Source organism: Erpetoichthys calabaricus, chromosome 3 (assembly GCF_900747795.2).
Source record: "Erpetoichthys calabaricus chromosome 3, fErpCal1.3, whole genome shotgun sequence".
NCBI lineage: Eukaryota > Metazoa > Chordata > Cladistia > Polypteriformes > Polypteridae > Erpetoichthys > Erpetoichthys calabaricus.
The window spans coordinates 28,757,900-28,771,992 of NC_041396.2; the positions used below are offsets into that span (position 1 = coordinate 28,757,900).

Here is a 14,093-nt window from a genome sequence, read left to right on the forward strand (position 1 = left end):
GGCCTGAGCTTTCAATTCTTGGTAGAATCTTGGTAGCAGAAAGCGATCCGACTGGTTTTCGCTACCAAGAATTACCTCGACTCATGGCTCGGAGGCGCCACGGCGGCAGTCGTAGTAAATGAGTGTCAATGTCGCACACTAAGTTGGCTTTTTTTTTTCGGCAGTTATATTTTTGAATAAAAGCACACTTGTTCTGTTATATTTGTACCTTTCGTGAAAGTTTTTCTTTGATATTTGGACTTCAGGCTTCATATATTATATAGTTTATGCCTATATTTTGTCATTTACTACTAGAATATGAAAAACGTTTCTGTTTTAAAAATGTGTTTACACAGATTACTGTAGAAATGGAACACACATAAAATGCGTGTGTTCCAAATAATGATCTGTTATTTCCACTCTAAAACCCCACTTCACTCCCAGATAATCAATCAAGGTATGAGCTGGGAGAAGTTCGTGCACGTTCTAAGTTGGTGGGGGGATGGAATAGCCGGCTGCTTGCAGCTTGTCTTTATCTACACATTTAGAAGATAAAAGAAGATGGCGGAGAGGTGTGAACGGATTTAAGAAGCGATTTAAGGTGGGACGGATCTACGAGTTTTTTCGTAGGCTCTGGTAATTCTAGTGTTAAGAAATGATTTTTATTTAATAATATTTTATTAAAAATATGCATTTGTGAGCATACGACTGGATGACTTGTGGATTATGGAATGCGAGTGACATTAGGTTTTTTCATGGATGTTTTGATATGTGCTGTTATCCAACATTGGCCATCACTAAGAAGTGCATGGGTAAATAACAGATCAAAAATTATTTTTGGGTGGAGAATTCCTTTAAGACTAGATCTGGAGAACCATAAAACATTATGCCTTAACATATGTATACTAGAAACTTTACAGAAAAAAGCAACCAATTAATTTTCTAAGCAAAAGGACAAGCATTATCTCAGAAGAATAAGGCAAGTCCCATAAAAATGCAAGTTTTAAAAATGTGACTGAGGCTATGTCCACACTACCACATCTTCATCTAAAAACAAACGTTTAAAACAAAAATTATCTCTTCGCACACATTTATCATTTACAATAATAACAACACACCTGAAAACACATGTAACTGTGGCTTTCATGTACACTGGGCATGCATGCATTGGTGGCAAACCCATTGAAGGGACAGGGTAGTGAAAAACTGACAGCCCCATGAAAATCCAACTCCTGTGTGCTTTTAAAACTAACAGTACAGGCAGGACTCTGACAGCATGAACACAGCAAAGAACAAGAAAGAAATTCTTAAAGAATATGGAGTAAATGTCACATTAATGCGCTGATTACAGTTGAAAGATCAGAACTGGTGACAGTTGTCTTGTCATCAAGTAAAAACAGAGAAAATGTTAAAGCGACACTTAAAAAAGAGCTCTATGTTAATTTGCGAGAGGATTGATTATAAGCAGTCCACAGCAATCAGAGCGCATCTTGTACCAAAGAACATCTATAAAGCTAATTCAATAAATAAAGTGTGTCTGTCTCTATCATCACTTTACTTCACTGTGCTTTCTTGTCTCTCTCTGTCTGAAATATTGTGAGCATGGCTGCATTCTACACCCACCCATTTCATTAAGTGCCTTGTTATTAATTTTTCTGTAGAATGGTTTCCTTCTTACTGACCAGATTAAGTTTACGTGATAAACGCTGATTAGCGGTGGTCAACTGAGTTATTTACAAGTTGATTTTCATGGGGCTCTGAATTTTTCACTACAAAAAGTTAGTTAATGTCAATGGCCATAGGATTTATCACAAAACTGTAGTGACTGGCACGTAATTTGTTTTTTTACACGTGTGCAGCATTCCAAATTTAAAAAATGCAATTTAGATGCCACGAAAAGCAGCTCTTTTATGCCCATTATGCTGGAAAATATTTTTCTTCAGTGAAGGGTAACCAGAGTCTGGTAATGAGCCGTTATAATGAGCAGAATCCTATCAGGGAAGGGCCATGAAATAAGCATGAACAAATCATAGTGTAATTAGAGTATTGTTTTCAGAAAACTACATTTACACTTGTCCACACTGAAATGCTGATGCTCTGTTTCCAGAAGTTATTTGGCTCTGAAGATCGTTATTTTTAAAGTCTTCTTTTTCAGATGATGAAAATGATGTGGTAGTGTGGACAAAATGCAAAAATGTTAATAAATGTACGTGTTTTTAAATGAAAATGCATTAGTGTCGATGGGGCCTAACTAACAATACAAAGATATCTTAAATATTTGTGAAACAATGCAGCCATATTCACTTGATGGTCTTCTTTTAGAACAAAACCTTTTTTTGGAGGCAAGAAACTAAAGCAAATCAACACTGACGGATTTTTATTTTAAGCAAGCAACTAGTTGTTTGCTTCTTAAATGACGGATTTAACGTAAAAAGATTTGAAACTGGTTCGGGCGTGTAAAAACATACTAAGAAAACAATCATTGCCTGGCTTCATTGTGGCCACAACATTTAAACTGAAGGAACCTCTCTTTTTCTCTCTCCTTTGAATTTGTCTTTTACTTCTGTCAGATACAACATTGTACACAAAAATCGCTATGCATAATACAAGTGACTTAACACTCCTGTATTAATAAATTGAACATTTCTACCACCATCAGCAACATATTGATAACACTCATACCAATGTGACTAATCGAAAAATATCATTTCATTTTCTGCATTGCATTACCATCAGTATATGATTTTTTTTTAAAACTATATAAGACCATTGGATGTGAATAATCATGATCATTGGTAGGCCTGGGCCTGCTGCATTTAGCTGCTAAATATGAAAAATGGTGCAGGACTATGAGGTGTTGTACAAATACATTTAGTGGTTAAACCAAAAAATGGTGAACAGCTATAAACACCCATAATTTAGAGAAGGTTAACAATAAAACCAATTAAATTGATTTTGAACTCTTTGATAAGTCTTACATGATAAGTCTTTACATGACTATGTTTTGTTTGGGATTTTTCCCACATTAAAATCCATATATTTTGAAGTTAATTGACAGCTATAAACTTTCATGCATTGTGGGTTCCAGCTTTGATATCAAGAATATAAGGCTAAAGATAAAAGCTCCCTGAGGGAAAGCAAGCATGTGCAAGTTACACATCCGCCCGTTAGCCTTGAGCTTACCCATTTAACACAACATTTGGAGCACAAAGTCTAAAGAAATGTCATGCCATCAAACTTAATGACTTTATGAGAAGCTGCAATAAGTCTTGCCTGACATTTATTAATTATATTGTACATTCTAGCACAATAAATACTTTGGCAAGAACATGCATTATTCATAATGGCAGCAAACGCTCATTTGTATTTGAATTTAAAAAGCTTCTCCCTGGTTTACACTGCATGTTCACAAACAGTACAAGTCTGATTTACGCTTTTACAATTTTGCATTATATACTCTCCAACTTTTACTTTCTGTGGGTCTTAGGTTTCATATAAATCATTATTCATTTATAAACAAAATTATAAACAAACAATCCTGGGCTTAGGGTGCTGTAGTCTGGCAATGTAGCTTTCAAATTTGGTAGCAAATAAGAATAACCGTCTTCGGGGCCCAATTCTCCTTGGACATCTCAACATGAAAGTCTAAGGATTGACAATCATCTCAATTTCTCAACAGCCTTCGGATTTATGCAGAGAGAAATATTGTACAAGATGTGATTCATACAGCGTGTCCAGGCCCAGTCTGCAGGCTGTTTATCTTAGATGGGGCATGGCCATTCATACATAGCCAATAGTACATATATTGAAAAGGCAAATACTCTTAAGGATGGGTCAGAAGAATAAGTAAACACTGGACAGGTATGAAGCAGCAGAGCAGACTACAAAGTGTGATTCTGCTCGTTCTGTTGTTTTTACTACTACTGCAGCACATTTGCATTAAAAAGCTAATTTATACAATATAAAACCTTAAAGATAGCTATTTGAAAGATTTTGTGGGGTGCACTGGTATCTAATACACCTTTCTGAGCTAGATCTAGTTATTTTGATTTTATTACAGTTTCCATACCCTTTATAAACATCAGCTAAGCAATTAAATATAAATATAATATAAGATGGGCCATGGAAACACCCTTAAGTCAATTTAAGTTTGGAATGAAATGTCAAAATAATTATTAATCAGACATTAATTATGGAGGCTGTATAATGCATTAAATATATTCTTTCTTCCCAGATATTAATAAAGTGCTTTTAAGGATGGTCTGATATTTAGTAATATTTTGGCCCTTTTCCTACTTTTTAAAACAGTCACATTTGGCAACTCTTTAAGCTCTCCACACTCTCCCAGTCTCCGCCTTTTGGCAATACTGTCCTATGCACATGTGAAGAGCAAATACAGTCTGGGAGGCTGACAACATGACACAATTTTGGCCTGTACATCTACATCTAAAGCAAAACTGCTAAACACACACAATGTTACAACTTCAGATGAAAATAACTAAGTAAATAAATACATTTTGAAATCCCCAGAAAATTAATCAGGGGCTTCTTTTTTGACATACAGGTACACAATGCAATAACAACTCTGGTTAATGGTACAGGAATTTGCTATATGTTTCTCTATATAAAGTTTATACAGTAGCAGAGATGTGAATTCATGGGTTATATAACAACATTAAATGCATTACTTAAGATTTGAAGGTCTCAGAACCTTTGGGTATGGTTGAGCAAACTCAACCGATTTACAAAAAAAAAAAAAAAAAAAAAAAAAAAAACATCTTACCATGGTTCTTCACTTATTTTATACCTTTCTAGGATCTAAATGTTCTACGGTGTTGTACCGTGTTAGCCATTATGAATGTAGAGAAAAGCCAAGCAAAATGACACCTTTTATTGGCTAACTAAAAAGATTGCAATATGCAAGCTTTCGAGGCAACTCAAGCCCCTTCTTCAGGCAAGATGTAATCATTACATTAAGGTGTCATTACAAAGGTGTCATTTTGCTTGGCTTTTCTTTATGATCTAAATGAAAGATAACTATAGCAAAAAAAAAAAAGTCAATCAAAATGAGATGTCAGGTGAACGCAACCAACTTACCTCCTCTCAGGACAAGAACAGAAACCTCACTCCCTACTGCAAACTCTTTCAGAATATCCACCACCTGGGCATGGCTCAGGGTCTGCACGTTCTGCCGGTTGATTTCCTTTATAACATCACCTTTTAGCAGTCCACGACACCACTGTCCATCAAGAATCATCTTAACTTTCTGCCCTAGGGGGCTGTCTGCTATCGCAAAGCCAAACCCATTGGGCCCTTTTAGTAAAGAAAGTGTTACCAGCTCTGGCTGCAGAAGACCAGAAGATGAGACTGCTTCAAAGTCTGTTATAGGGCCATTGAACCGACCATTGGGTAAAACTTGAACCACTGGCCTTCCATTCTGGTCAGTAGTGAAATAATGTACATCATGAGGACCCTGGACAGTTTCTGGTTGAATAGGGCCTGTTTGACCATTGATCAGAGGTGTGCTTGTTACAATATCACCACTGAGGTCACTGTTAGCATCTTCAGGAAGAGGATAGCCACGGCAGAGGACCATATTCACATATTGGTTGACAGCAATAGACTGGAACATCTGAACCACATCTGCATGTGTTTTTCCTAGAACACATGTACCATTTATATCCACAATCACATCTCCTGGAAGCATAAGAACATAATTATGAGTGATGTTTAACAGACATGCCCATCTATGATTTCAATCTGCTTGTTGTGTGTCCAAGATTCTACTGTATAAGCACATGAGCTACCAATTAGTATGCATCACCGATTTACTATCACTATTTAACATCCCAGTAACCCTTTACTGTGTGGTTGTTAACTTATAAATAAAGAATAAAATTACATTTCATTTTTATTACCATTATTACCTACACCATCAAGTGGGTAAAGTCTGAACTGGAGAAGCAGCTCTGTAAGAGGAAGGCCAACTACAGAGACAAACTTAAATACAAGTTACAGCAGAGCAACGTGAAGGAAGTGTGGAATGGGAGGAGTACTATCAATGGCCACAGGTAGAGGAAGGGAACAACAACAGAGCTAATTGACTGAAGTAGTTCTTAGACAGGTTTGACTGATTCTTGTCTGCCCAGCCCTCCCCCAGCAATGACAGCCACTGTGTGCAAGCTGAGGAATTTCTGGAATCCCAAATGTCATCTCTACCTTCTTCTACCTTGACCTCACACTTACGGTGTCCTGTCGGTCTCTGCTGTTTAAGTGAAAAGAGAGCTGGGGAAACTCTGAACAAGGTTGTGAGGCTGGATGGAATCAGCTCCAGAGTGCTGAAACCACATGCCAGTTAGCTCTGTGGGGTCCTACAGCACCTGTTCTCTCCTTCCTTGAGTTTACCTAAGGGTCAGCAGCTGTGAAAAACATCCTATGTAGTCCCAGTACCAAAGAAAGGTCATTCCTGTGATCCCAAGGGCTTCAGACCAGTTGCTTTTACTACACATATCATGAAGACATTTGAGAGGCTGGTTCTGACATAGCTCTGACTCCTAGTTTAAGAACATCTTTATCTTCTGCAGTTTGTCCATCAGAAACATAAAGATATATAGTATACTCTGATGTACATGGTCCACGGAGCCTACTCCCACTTAGACAAAGTTGACATCACAACCAGGAAAGATTTTTTTTTAATTTCCAGTGCAACAATGTTCTGCCTCATTTGCTGGGAAAAAAGGTTAAGGCTATGCATTTTGATGCACCCCACAATCTCCTGGATCATGGTCTTCCTGACCTACAGATAACAGTTTGTGAGACTCAGGGACTGTTTGTCAAATAGTAGTGTGTACTACTGGAGCACCACAGGGAACTGTCCTGTCTCCCTTTCTGTTTTTCCTCTACACAGTGGACTTCCAGTATAATATCAGTATTTTTCTAATGACTAAGGGTGCACTACTGATGGAGATAAGTCAGAATACAGGAAGCTTGTGGAGAACTTGCCTTGTAGTGCAGGTAGAAATGCCTGAAACTCAATATCAAGAAGACTTCTAGCATTATTCATGAGGAAGATGTGAAAGTGGTGCAATGCTACAAGTACCTGAGGATTCACATAAACAGCAACATGGGCTGGTCTGACAATACAGTGGCACTGTACAAGAAGAGCTAGAGCAGACTGTACTTCCTGAGGAGACTCTGGTCTCAAGCTGCTAGAAATGATCTACCAGTCTGTAGCAGCCAGTATACTTGTATTGTTCTACGCTGTGGTCTCTAGGGGAAGCAACTTGGAATTCAAAATCCACACAATGCCAGAACAAACATATCAAGAAAGCCTGCTTCTTCACAGGGCTAATGCTGGACACACTGAAAGCTGTTGTGGAATGGTGGCAAAACTGGATGCCATTGTGAAAAATCCCCTTCATTCCCTCTATGAGGTACTCTCTTGGAGCACTTTTAGCCACAAACTCACTCCTGCACAATATGCTAAGAAGTGCCCCGGGGATCTTTCCTGCCTGCTGCTATTAAGCAATTCGATGCTTGCCTCAGACGTCCCAGTCCCAAACTAAATGCTTACGCTGAAAGTTAATTTTGCGCAATATACATTTATTTATTTATTTCTTTACTTGTTTATATGCAATAATACAGTACTGATTGTAGTGTTGTCCTGGGAGTCTGTATGTTTGTTTTTTTTATGTTTCTGCTGTTGTATCCATCTAAATTTGCCCTGAGGACTAATAAAGTTTATCTAATCTAATCTAACATTAAGCTGGTATGGTTTCATACTTATTGTCATTGTTTACAGACCTTGCTTTGCTACACTTTGCTTTTATGTTTTTCACTGCAATATTACAAAATGTTTAACTTTCTGCACCTGTGGGACTGTCAACAAACACTTGTCCCTATAATGTAAGGTTTAATTAAAATAAAATGAACAGAATCATATTAGATGTTGAGCACTGGGCAACACATATGTAAAATAAAATTCTGCCATGGTGACCGAGTCTTTGTATTGTTCATAACAAAGTAAAGAATTAATGGACATGAGTTATACCTACTGTTGTCTGAATACATCTATTGAAATGAGACAAATATTACTTGTGCTGAACTGATACTTTGTGAATAAGTGAATATCTTCTTACTTATTACATTTCTTAAATAATAAGAAGCCTTCAAACATGTGCCAAGAATGAAAACCTACAATACACATATCCCCGACAAATTCCCAGCACTAGTATCTAGATTCATACCGGAAGCGATCTTTCCATCCAGAGCTGCAGGTCCATCCTTGAGGACATTCTTGACCTGCAGAAACTCATCAGGCCGATCTCCACCAATAATGGTGAACCCAAATCCCAGTGAACTTTTCCGCAGTGCTGTCCGAATCAAGGTGCCCTGTAGTTGCAATGGATCCCTGGTGAAAGGCGGTCTGCAGATTTCTGAGAGTAAAATAAAAGCAACAAGTGACCACAAGACACACAGTATTTTAATATCATATGTAGCACTGGTGGTTTATAGACTAATAAGTGCTGAACACCTTTCACCTATAATCAGAGCTGGCCAACATAAACAATTATACTTAACTAGACAAAAATAATCTGGCACACCATCACTTGTGAATACAGCAATACGTACACAGCTTCAGTGCTGAAACCACAGTGTATTTACTTTTATTTTTTTTAACAAATAAGACATGGAGATTCTAATGGGAGAGGCCCAGAGTTGTGATGTGTTACTCATATAATAACGAAGCGATAGAAACAAACAGTATATACCTTGATAGATGTGTAAACAATCCAATCATATTCAGTGTTGGAAATGGTCACCTTCTTCTTGCAAACACAGATTGACATGGTGCTCCATATTGGCAATGGTATCTGCAAGCATTGTAGGGGTGATGGCAGCAGTTTCCTGTTCAACGTTTCACTGTAACTGTTCCAGTGTACGAGGTTTGTTCTTGTACACTCACTCGATTGTACATTAATCCAGGAATACTGTGATCTTTATTTTGCTTGGATTGCTTCATTATTAAGACAGTAATACATCATACACTGGCGCTTCGCCATTAGAATCATCCATTATATGCACTACAAATGGTCATATGCATATAGTGTATGTGTGTTTATTACACAGGTATCACATGAACTAGCTAGCTTTATTCTATAATTATCAGTTGGCAAAACTTTTAACATTTAGATTGAACATTTACAATTCTATTTCTTTTCTTTTTTTTTTTTTAATTCAGAATCCTTTAAGGTTCATGCTTGTTTGGTAAAGACATGTAATGTTTATTTTGTAATACTTTTGCATTTCCTTAGTAATTACATATTACAGTTTAACAAATCAATAATAAAATGTCAACTTATAACTTAATGAAGAATATCTAAAGCGCCTAAATTCCTTGCTCACCGTTCAACAACCAACCAAAATCACATTAGAAAACAATGAGTTATACCAGTGTATAGTACACAATCACTCACATTTAGGGGCATTTGTTTTTAGGCAAGACAGCCCTATAAAGTCAAAAATGAATCCACTGTGTCTCAAAATAAGACATACAATTTCATCAGTCAGACATGCCAATGTTGCAGCTGTGCCAAGTCTGAATATGCTAATGGGATTCTGTTTTCACTTTTAATTTTCAGTTCGTAAGTGTTGTGATGTGAGATTTTACATATAATTTGATGAATATTTTGTATGTCTTTATTTGATGTTTAGGCAAAGCAATGTAATTTAGTGTTACTTTGGTGAGAGGCATTCGTGTTTGCTCCCCCTTTTACGACTGAGCCTCTTTACATTCTTAAGACAGGATTTGGGGGAAGATGTGCCTTAAACCGGTTTGGTTAGTGTTTCTTTGCTTAATTCATTTCTACCCCCGCAAGAAAGACTTAAAGACATATGGTCTTGGGGGTGGCAGGTTTTAAGATGTTGTATTCCCCCATTGGTCTGAGGTATGGCTGTTTGGAATTGGCTTGTCTCAGAGGCCTTTAAGTACTACGACGCCCTATTGGCTGTAGGGGTTGGATAGAAAATCTATACATTTACTTGTTTAACCTCACATTCTCTCTCTTACTAACCAACATCTGAAAGAAGCATCTCTCTTGCTAACCTGTGATGATGAAGACAACACAATGAAGAGCACAGCTCAGCAGCCATTTTGAACAGACATGTGGCTGAAAGCTGATCACCAATGATGCCTTAACTAGAGACATTTAAGTAACCACAAGTCTGTGTGCCGCCTGAACTACATATCACCATTTAATCAGGTTGTGTGGTTGCCAATATTCAAATATACTTTGCATTTTGTTATTATTTATGAATATTATCAATAATACATTTTTTAAATTGTAACTTAACTTCTGCTTGTCTTTTTACTATATCTAATTGCCTGAGGTTATAGATATAGAAGGGAAGGTGGGGATAAGTTATATACAATAATACCTTATAAACAGGGGTAAGTCTGTGAGATTAGGCATTCTAAGGCTACATATTAATAATACAATAGGGGAAAGCAGAGCAATATATATTACTCTACCAAGACAAAACAATAAGAAATATTGTATATTGTGTTTTATGGAGTTATCCAATGCTTACAAAGCTAACTACAGCACATTTAGTGCACAACATTTATAATGTTAAGCTTACAGCAAATGAAGGTTGAACTAACAAATGTTTTTTCTGGAACTAGACTTAAGTATGAGATCAACTATATTATATTTTTGAAACTTTAAACTAAAATGTCAAAAATGGCAATCAAAAATATGCTACTTCAGAGTATAAAAGCTGATTTAACAGCTACTACTTGAATGTATCTATGCTGGCTAGGTTTCCCACTATCTGCATACAAATTCTTCATTCTTGGCCATGTTCAAAGGCAAGAGCAGTTTGCCTCATTTCAGCCATCACCTTCAACAACTTTTTGTTTACATACATAACATAACATACATTTACATAAATTATTTTCACCTGTGTACCAATCTTTCCTCTTAACTGTAGATTTGTCTTCCTCACTCCCTCACAAACTAAACATTCATATGATTAAATTCAAATTTAGTCCTTTTTAACTTTACATTGTGCCCTACATTCAATGCCCATGTGTCAGGGATATATAAAAGATGAAGGTCTTTACAAAGTCAAGTACCCTACTGAACAAAGACTGTACTTGTGTTCCACCAGGATTTTACATTATTCAAAGGGTCATACCTGGAGTGGGTGGAGGTGGTACAGTTCCTTGGAGGAGCTTTGCCTGGCCTTCTTTAATTTTCCTCTTAGCTTCTAACACTGGGTTTTCAAACTGTGTCTTCTGATTGATGTGACTGGAAAAGCATTGAAATGAAAGAATGAAAGAATCATTCAAATAAACCCACAGAAAAAAATACACGAATACTGCTAACTCTGCAAAAACTACAAATCCAATTATTTTCTAAAACCTCTTTTATCTATTACAGGTTCAGAAGAAGTAGCAGCCTGTCCAGGCAAAACTGAATATAGAGCAGGAATCAGTCTAGATCAGGGTCTTAGCTCATCACATGGTACACTCATGCACACATCTATAATCATGAACATCTGGGCAATTTATATTATAGAATGGAAATTGACGTACCCATAAAATTTGCAACACTCCACCCAACAATGCTAGGAAAAGATGCAAACAGGGACTGGGTCACAACATGAAACCAGATCACAAGAACTGTGAGTCAGATCCTAAACTATTAGCTGAACCAAAACCATCTTCATTCTCTTTACTAAGTGTCGAATAACACCATTTAAACATGAACTTACTCAACATAATAAGTTCCATATTGAGGGTCTTCTATCTTTTCCCATCCATACGGCAGCTCTTCAGCAAGTGGAGGGGAAGAAAAGAGAAAATTATCTCAGAATATTTATATATATATAAAAAAAAAATAAAAAATTACTATATATGTGACTGGTCTGAGGCAGCATTTTACAATAGGGCACATATGAAACTTTGCCCTTTAGGGCATTAATATAAACATCAGCATGTGGACTCCTGCTATATTATATATAATATTTAACATATATATATATATATATATATATATATATTCATTTTTTTTATATACAAATGATAAAGCAAATGATAACACCATTGTGCTTAATTCCAAAGTATCTTCCACTACATTTGAAGTGACTGGTTATGTAAAATGTTTATAAGTATAAGAACTAAAGCAAAGTAATCTACTTTTAGCAATAACGTTTGGCATTACCAAAAGACATTAACAAAGAGGCATCACTGTATCACATCAGAAATATTGTTAAAATGTAAATTTTCATAACCTTCTCTTGGGTGTTGAGTTATCACTTTATGCTTTCTACCTCTAAGTTAACATATTAAAGTCTTGGATAAATGGTGACCTAGCAACACTTTAGATTATATTAATTTAAATATTTACACTTTAATGTTCTTTAGAAAGCACTATCTTCCTGAAACAATTTTGTATGGTTAATATCTGGACAGATTACAATTATTTCTAACTTTCAACAAATGAGACTGCTTCAAGAAAATCTAGAATAAACTGAAAAAAGTTTTGATATTTTACCACCATTTTCACACTTTTCAGCAGGTTTAGCTTTCTTAGCAAGCCTCGGGTCAAGCCACGTGGTAGTTTTAGTGTTATGACTAAAAAGGAAAAAAATAAGTCAATTACAAACTGTTAAAAGCAAATGGGGCTAAAATTTAAAAATGTCTAGAAGTCGCAATATCTTTCCTATTAAACAATTGATTGCTAATTTACAACCCCAAATCAGAAAAAGTTGGGACAGTGTGGAAAATGTGAATAAAAAAAGAAAAAAGCAAGTTATAAATTCTCCTCAAATTTTATTTCATTGCAGACAGTATGAACACAAAATAATTCATGTTTTTTTTTTTTGTCAACATCATTTGATTTGTAAATAAATATCCATTCTTGACATTCAGGCTTGCAACACATTCCAAAAAAAAGTTGGGATGGGGGCAATTAAGGGTAGTAATGAGGTATAATAACTAAATAATAATGTGATTTGAAACTGGTGATGTTAACAGGTGATTGCAATCATGATTCGGTACAAAAGCAGCATCGAGGAAAGGCCTACTCCTTTAGGAGCAAAGATGGGCAGAGGATCGCCAGTTTGCCACCAAGTGCGGGCAAAAATCTTTGAAATGATGAAGAAAAACGTTTCTCAAAGACAGATAGAAAGAGATTTGGGCATTTCTCCCTCTACAGTGCATAACATAGTGAAAAGAATCAGGGTGTCTGGAGAAATTACCATGCGCAAAGGCCAAGGGCGCAAGCCTAAACTGAATGGCCGTGATCTCCGAGCCCTCAGACGGCACTGCATTAAAAACCGTCATTCATCAATAAATGATAAACTGCGTGGGCTCAGGACTACTTCAGGAAGTCACTCTCAAGCACTACAGTACGTAGTTACATTAGGAAATGCCAGCTAAAACTGTACTGTGCCAAAAGGAAGCCCTACATAAATAGTGTCCAGAAGCGCCGTCGACTTCTCTGGGCTCAGAGGCATCTGGGATGGTCCATTGTGCAGTGGAAACGTGTATTGTGGTCAGACAAATCGGTTTTTCACATCTTTTTTGGAAGAAATGGAAGTCGTGTGCTGCGGACCAAAGAGGAAAAGGACCATCCAGACTGTTACCAGATACAAGTCCAAAAGCCAGGATCTGTCATGGTATGGGGTTGTGTCAGTGCCTTCGGCAAAGGTAACTTGCACTTCTGAGATGGCACCATCAATGCTGAGAAGTATATCTCAGTTTTGGAGGAACAAATGCTGCCTTCAAGACAACGTCTTTTCCAGGGATGCCCATGCTTATTTCAGCAAGACAATGCCAAACCACACACTGCGCGCATAACAAAGGCATGGCTGCGTAAGAAGAGGGTGCGGATGCCTGACTGGCCTGCCTGCAGCCCTGATTTGTCTCCTATAGAGAATGTCTGGCGCATTTTGAAACGAAAAATGCGTCAACGAAGATCCCGTACTGTTGCGCACCTAAAACGTTGTTTGCAGGAAGAATGGGACAAACTAACACCTGCAACACTTAGTCACTTGATTTCTTCAATGCCTAAACGTCTTTTAAGTGTTGTTAAAAGACAGGGGAA

The 14,093-nt window shown here is 36.9% G+C and overlaps 1 protein-coding gene across 5 annotated transcripts in view; it reads right to left on the reverse strand.

Moving 5' to 3' along the window:
* Window positions 1-14,093, reverse strand: part of LOC114647858 (membrane-associated guanylate kinase, WW and PDZ domain-containing protein 3-like) — a 123,804-nt gene that overhangs the window by 33,236 nt on the left and 76,475 nt on the right. For all 5 annotated transcript variants that reach the window (XM_028796523.2, XM_028796521.2, XM_028796524.2 and 2 more), the window contains exons 6-10: window positions 12,540-12,619; window positions 11,758-11,815; window positions 11,179-11,291; window positions 8,226-8,414; window positions 5,077-5,676 (exon numbers count right to left, since the gene is read on the reverse strand). In XM_028796523.2, the coding sequence (XP_028652356.1) occupies window positions 5,077-5,676; window positions 8,226-8,414; window positions 11,179-11,291; window positions 11,758-11,815; window positions 12,540-12,619 (1,040 nt within the window). The remainder of the gene's footprint in view (window positions 1-5,076; window positions 5,677-8,225; window positions 8,415-11,178; window positions 11,292-11,757; window positions 11,816-12,539; window positions 12,620-14,093) is intronic.